Source organism: Myotis brandtii, unplaced genomic scaffold (genome assembly GCF_000412655.1).
Source record: "Myotis brandtii unplaced genomic scaffold, ASM41265v1 scaffold1335, whole genome shotgun sequence".
NCBI classification, from domain to species: Eukaryota; Metazoa; Chordata; class Mammalia; order Chiroptera; family Vespertilionidae; genus Myotis; species Myotis brandtii.
The window spans coordinates 101,035-107,988 of record NW_005354738.1 but is presented as its reverse complement, the minus strand read 5'-3'; the positions used below and the strand labels follow the sequence as shown (position 1 = coordinate 107,988).

General features: G+C 40.9%; 1 protein-coding gene across 1 annotated transcript in view; it reads left to right on the top strand.

Annotated features, from left to right (window-relative positions):
• Positions 1 to 575: 575 nt before the first annotated feature.
• LOC102263164 (protein shisa-9) overlaps positions 576 to 6,954 on the top strand; it is a 28,068-nt gene continuing 21,689 nt past the window's right edge. Inside the window, exon 1 of the mRNA XM_014534864.1 lies at positions 576 to 593. Coding sequence (XP_014390350.1) covers positions 576 to 593 — 18 coding nt within the window. The remainder of the gene's footprint in view (positions 594 to 6,954) is intronic.

The window sequence follows — 6,954 nt, the reverse complement described above, 5'->3', positions numbered from 1 at the left end:
TTTTAGGTCACAGTTTCAGAATGAAGAAAGGTAATTGACTGGGTCCTTCCATGAGACAGACCCCTCAGGTAGGTTCTGTACTTACCTCATTGAATCCCCAGAACAACCTAATGAAGTTCATCGGCAAGGCGGGGGCGGGCCTGCCCTGGATGGCGGCGCACTGGCGGCTCAAGCTGTCCCGCCCTGCCTGCAGTATGCAAATTAACCGCCATCTTTGTTGGCAGTCAATTTGCATATCTTGCTGATTAGCCAATGGGAGGCATAGCGAAGGTACGGTCAATTACCATGTTGGTCTATTATTAGATAGGATTCCTATTTGCAGTATCTCTCTATTTGGAAACCACTGATCAGTTATAGTGATTTCTAAAGTTCAGAATGTATGCTTTACAAAATGCTGATTTCTAGTCTTTCTTTCCCATAGATTTTCATTCAGAAGGATGGAGCCAAGGAATCTGTATTTGGTAAGCACTCCAGGACTTTCTGATGTAGAACCACACTTTGGGGATCACCAAATTGCAATATTCTTTTAGGCCACAGTTTCAGAATGAAGAAACGTAATTGACTGTGTGCCTACCATGAGCCAGACCCCTCAGGTAGGTTCTGTACTTACCTCATTGAATCCCCAGAACAACCTAATGAAGTTCATCAAAAGAGAAATAAGATCTGTCTCCTTAGATTTGCACAAATGATTTTGGATCGAAGTAGAATAGCAACTCGACTCTTTTAACAAGAACAGATAAATGCAAGAAATGAAAGAATCCACAAAGTTTTCATTGACGTTCCAGATGTTAACAATTCCCAGGATACATGAAATTAGAACTTAATTAGCTTCTTAAATGAAACCTATTGGTCTTATACACGTGGGCAAGAGAATATGATGCTTCTTCCAACAAACAGTCATCAGCAAGGTGAAGAGTCTGAGTGGTACATACTAGAGGTGAAGCCATGAGAAACTGTCATTTCATCAGCCATGATTAGAATCATCCTGCTTTGTGAAAACTCAGAACTGGACTCTTCTACAGCTGATCTTCCATCAGTGGTATTTGCACCTTTTGCTTCTGGTTTTGAATTTAAACTTATAAGTATGAAGAAGACCCTGAGATGAGAATTCATAGGCAGTTGATTTTTTAAGGAAGCACTTGCAGGAGAAACCCACTTGGGAAGCGCAAGAAGACAAGCACATTGAGTGTGATTTCAGGTGAAGTTCCACAGAGGGGGCTCCAGGCTGATCCCGCAGAGGACTCTGGAGTTTAAGGTAGAGCTCGGAGTTTGTTCTGACCTGAGGCAAGAGAGCTGACATTTCATACTCCTGCACCCAGAAGCCATTGACTAAAGGCTCTTCTGAGGCATATAACTTTTGAGCACAACTGGTTCAGAACATCCAAGCAAATTTGCTCCAATAGCCTGAGACATCTCTCTTCCTCTAAAGACTTACTTGAGCATGGTAACAGAAGCGAAGCAAGCAAGGGACACAAGAGATTATCAAAGGAAGCCAAGGGGACTTGGCTAGAGCCCAATAGTGCCTGGTCCAATAACACTGATTTTGTTGCTGACTTGACAAATCTAGTCATTTTTATTCATTTTATTAATTCACCAATCGACCACTAGCGGATGACAGACATTGGTTTTATGACACGGCCCTGATCTAATCTTAGACTAAAAGATTAAGAAGTATCCTGCAGGTTGCCATCTCTTAGACATGCCCAAATCTTAATATTTTTTATACCCCAAACGTGCATGAAAAGGCCTAGCCTTTGTTTTTTTCATTAACATTGATTTTCATTCTTTAAAATGGGCAATCCTAGTTGAAGAATGCATATATTGTCCATGGGAATCAATAAAGCAATCTTTGACTAAAGAAAATCATGGATTTATTAAAATTATAAAATTCATTAACATTGATTTTCATTCTTTAAAATGGGCAATTCTAGTTGAAGAATGCACATATTGTCCATGGGAATTAATAAAGCAATCTGACTAAAGAAAATCATGGATTTACTAAAATTATAAATGTGAGGCATACCACAAGAAATCAAATTAGAAATTAAAAAAAAACAACAACACTAAAAAATCTCCCTCTTAAGTAGTACTGCCCAGAGGTAACCATATTCCACTAGTTCATCCTATTTATTTATTTTTCTAGTTATTTAGCCAATCTCTTACTGATGGACATTTAGGTTGTTTCCAACTTTTCACTAATACAATGTTTCAACAAACTTCTTTTCATCTATAGTCTTACAAACAAGGATACCAGTATCTTATACACAAAGATAGACTCCTTGAAGGAGAATTATTGTTACCAAGATTCATGTATTAAACATTTTAAAAGATGCAGTCAAATGTTAACTCCCTATCCCATCTTGCATATGGTACTAACGTATACGTTCACCAACAAGGATTTAAGTGCTAACTTCTTCAGTTATTTTTATCTTAAATGAAAAAAAACAACAACAACCCATTATATATCATTGTATTTACTGAATTTCGTCTTGTGCATAAAACATAGTACTTACCCACCAAACCTCATTGCTGTCAGTATGATCTGTTCCAGAATATGATTTTGCCCAAACTAAGGCTTGAATCATTTTCCTCCCAGACTTTTGAAGTGCATAATTCATTGGCTTTTCGTACATTCACAGTGTTGTGCAACCATCACCACTCTCTAGTTCAAGAACATTTTCATCACGTCAAAAAGATAATCATCTTAATGACCATTGTATGGTACTGAGTACATGCTTATTGGATGTTTTGGGAAGGGAGGAAAAACATATTTTGAGTAGAAAAGTGGCCATCATTGAGGTTAGAGATCAGATAATCTTTTTTTTTCTTCTGTGCTGTAAAGTTTGAAGTTTCCGGGACTTCAAGTGTTTCTTTCGGCACTCCTCTTTTTAAAGAATCCCCATTGGCCTGAATAATTTAAAACACTGACCTGGGGTCTTGGGAAGAGATGATGTGGTTTACTTTCATAGTCTCCGTATTACACTTCTAGTCTGGTCTTCCACTTCATACTTCCATGTAGCCCTTCATTCAGCCACACTGACTACAGTCGTTCCTCCTTATCCCTGGGGGAGGCCTCCCAAGACCCCCAGTGGATGCCTGAATCCACAGATAATACCGAATACACCGTGCTTTTTCCTATATGTGCATACCAATGATACAGTTTAATTTAAAAACTAGGCATGGTAAGAGATGAGCAACAATAATAAGATAGAACAATTATGACAATATACCGTTATAAAAGTTATGTAAATGTGGTCTCTCTGAAAATATTGTATTTTACTCACCCTTCTTGTGATGATGTGAGATGATGTAGTGCCTTATTAAGTTGAGAACTTGCACTTTTTCGCCTAAAGGAAGCACTTCACGGCTTCTCTTCGGTGTATCCTAATTGCCAGCATCGCTACTCTTGGGCTTTGGGGCGACTGAACAATTATGACAATATACCGTTATAAAAGTTATGTAAATGTGGTCTCTCTGAAAATATTGTATTTTACTCACCCTTCTTGTGATGATGTGAGATGATGTAGTGCCTTATTAAGTTGAGAACTTGCACTTTTTCGCCTAAAGGAAGCACTTCACGGCTTCTCTTTGGTGTATCCGACTTGCCAGCGTCGCTACTCTTGGGCTTTGGGGCCACTATTAAGTAAAATAAGGGCGTATAATTTTAATAAATCCATGATTTTCTTTAGTCAAAGATTGCTTTATTGATTCCCATGGACAATATGTGCATTCTTCAACTATTTATTAAGTAAAATAAGGGCTACTTTACAGCAAGAACTGAGAACCAAGATTGCTATTATGTGACTGGCGGGCAAGGGAGCGTCTAGCGTGGATATGCGATTCGCGTTCTCTGTGAGACAGCGCGAGGTTTCCTCACACCGCTCAGAATAGTGAGCAAGTTAAAACTTACGAATTGTTTATAGCTGGAACTTTCCATTTAATATTTTTTTAGATCAGAGGAGCGTGGGTAATCAAAACCACGAAAAGAGAAACTGCAGGTTAAGGGGCGGGGGCTACTGTACCAGTGTTTTCCACGCTGTGCCTTTATTCAAAGCCCAGAATGCTCTTTCCCTGGTTCATCTTATTCTTCAAAGCCTGTCTTCAAGGTCACCTTCTCTACAAAAGTCTTCCCTGATATTGTTCTCTTTCTCACATTATAACTCGGAGTGCATTGTTAAACCTCCTCTCTCAGGGGATCTGCTGTTCAGATGACTTAACTGTGTGTCTGTCTTTCCCACCTGAATGCCAGTGTCTTGATGGCAGGGGCATTGTCCTAGTCATCTTTCACTTGTGCCATAGTTTCTCGTTCAATAGTGTTTGCTGAATTAACTTTAACCATAGAACATATTACTATTAATTTTGATAGCATTTAATTAAAAGAAAATAATCTTGGGGGGAATTGATTGTATTTCTGGGGGGTGGGGGAGAAGACCTGTCTTAGGACTCTTTTGGATGAAAGAACCCCACATCTGTCAAATTAGCTTAGGTGTAAGGGGTTTTTTAAAGAAAGATAAAAAAATATCACAGAAGCCAAAGGAAAACTAGAAATCTAGTTCTCTAAAAGAAAAGGAGCGGGGTGGCAGCAGGGATTTGCAGCAGTAAGGGTTTATGGACGTTCCCTCTGGTGATTATTCTTTCTTTCAACTAGTATTTATTGAGCACCTACTATATACCAGAACGGCGGCAGGCACCAGGCATGCAGCAATGAACAAGACTATTACAGTTCCTGCCCTCATGCGACTTTCAATCTGGTTCCTAAGCATTAATGTAATAGGACTCTTGACCTTTATCCTCCCCTTATCTGTGTTTCTTAGTTCAAATTCTTGAGGGCAAATCAAATTAGCTTTTGGGCTGTATTACAATTGGCTGGACCCTCCCGAGTCAAGCATCCGGGTCCATCTCTAGCCTGGCTACAGAGGATGGGAGAGCAGGGACTTTTCTGAAGAGGCTCAAGGGCTGATGAGGCACCCAAAAAATCACTTTCTTCTACATGATTTGCAGATATGTCATTTGTGATTCATTTTATATCCTTTAAAGCACCCAATTTCAAAGTCAACTCTAATAAAGAAAAAGCCATTTTATATTATGCTGCTCTGGGAAGCCAGGACAATTACTGCTTTAATTTGAAAGGAATTTCTGCCCGAGCAATTAGCTCTGTCAGTGAATATTGCAGACGATTTGGGGAGTTGGGACCTTAGAGAGCACCAAATTCTGCTGACCTATTTTCCAGATGGAGACACCAAGGTGCAGAGAAGGGGAGTGATTTGGTAAAGGTCGGTGATCTGTCACAGGGGACTTGGGAATGGAAGTCAGGTTGTTGTTGAGCTGTCTGATGCTCTGCCTTTTCTTTCTTCTTGTCATCTACCCTCATCCATTCCTCCTTTTCTTATTCTTTCCTTTGAAACACACTTTAATCAGTTACTTTTCTTGAACAGTTAAAGCATACAGATGGTTTAAAAAGAGTACACAAACATATGCAGGGAAAATTAGTTCTCCCTCCCCATCTAGTCCCTGTCCCTAGGAGCCATCACTGCTCCCAGTATATCTTTCCAGAAATAATCTGTAAATTCTAATCATAAGTATGTTTTTATTTCTGTTCTGCATTTCATCTCTATATCTTGAAGATTATAATCTTCAAGATATACACATATATATCTATATATATCTATATATATCTATCTATCTCTATCTCTATCTCTATCTCTATCTCTATCTCTATCTCTATCTATATCTATATCTATATAATCACATCCTGGGGATCTGTAAGGCAGTAATACCTAAATTGAGTTCCAGATTTTTTAAACTGCTCATTAATTTTAACTGCTGTACAGCTTTCTCATATGGAAGTACAATGAGCTATTTAGCTGATATCTCACTGATGTAGAGATCTCTCCCTGAGATCACCAGTCAGAGCCAGTGTCTCACTAACGGAGGTTGTTTTCAGTCCTTCACTATTACAAACAATAAAGAACACTCTTCTACATATGTTTCGTGTATGTATGTGAGTCCACCTCTCTTTCCCCCCATCTCCCTCCTTTCCCCTCCCTTCCCCTCTCCTGCCCTGCCCTCCCCTGTCCTCTCCTCCTGTCCTCCATCTGGCCAGCTCATAGAATTGGGGTGGAGAGAAACAAAATGTAACATTTGATGATGAAGTGATGAAGGTCTGAATAGAGAAACTGGAGACAGAATATCTTGGTCAGAGTTTAAAAAGGAACCAACTTGAGCAAACGTAGGCAAAAATGGGAGGAAGATAGGAGGACGTTATTGGAAGAGCCAGGAGAATCACACCGAACTCCCAAATCTCGAGAACCAGAAAGCCATTGACAACGTAGTCATCTCTCTTTGTCTTGTTTCTGCTTCTCCCTGAAGATCCATTTTCCCTTTCTGCTTCCCAACAATTTTTGTTCCTCTGTGTGTGTAGAGGCAGAGGGAGATCCAAAACAGAAAACCAGTGAGTAGATTCTGAGCCCAGAAAGGTTGACTTTCTCTGGGTCCCAGATGAGTTATAAGGCCCAGATTAGCCAGCAAAGTGATCCTGAATCCCAGGATATACTGAATGTATGAACCCCTCCCCTGGTCCCCACAGGATGCTCTATCTCTCCAACCATAGCATCTATTATATGTATTACTAGAGGCCCAGTGCATGAAATTTGTGCGGGGGGGGGGTCCCCTCAGCCCTACCTGCACCCTCTCCAATCTGGGACCCCTTGGGGGATGTCCGACTGCTGGTTTAGGCCCGATCCCTCACAATCCTGGACCGCTGGCTCCTAATCACTCACCTGCCTGCCTGCCTGGTCGCCCCTAACTGCCCCCCCACCCCCGCCAGCCTGATCTTCCCTCACTGCCTCTGTGTGCTGGCCTGATCACCCCTTACTGCCCCCACTGTTGGCCTGGTTGCCCCTAACTGTCCCCCTAGTCACCCCACACTGCCCCCCTGCCAGCCTGGTTGTGCCC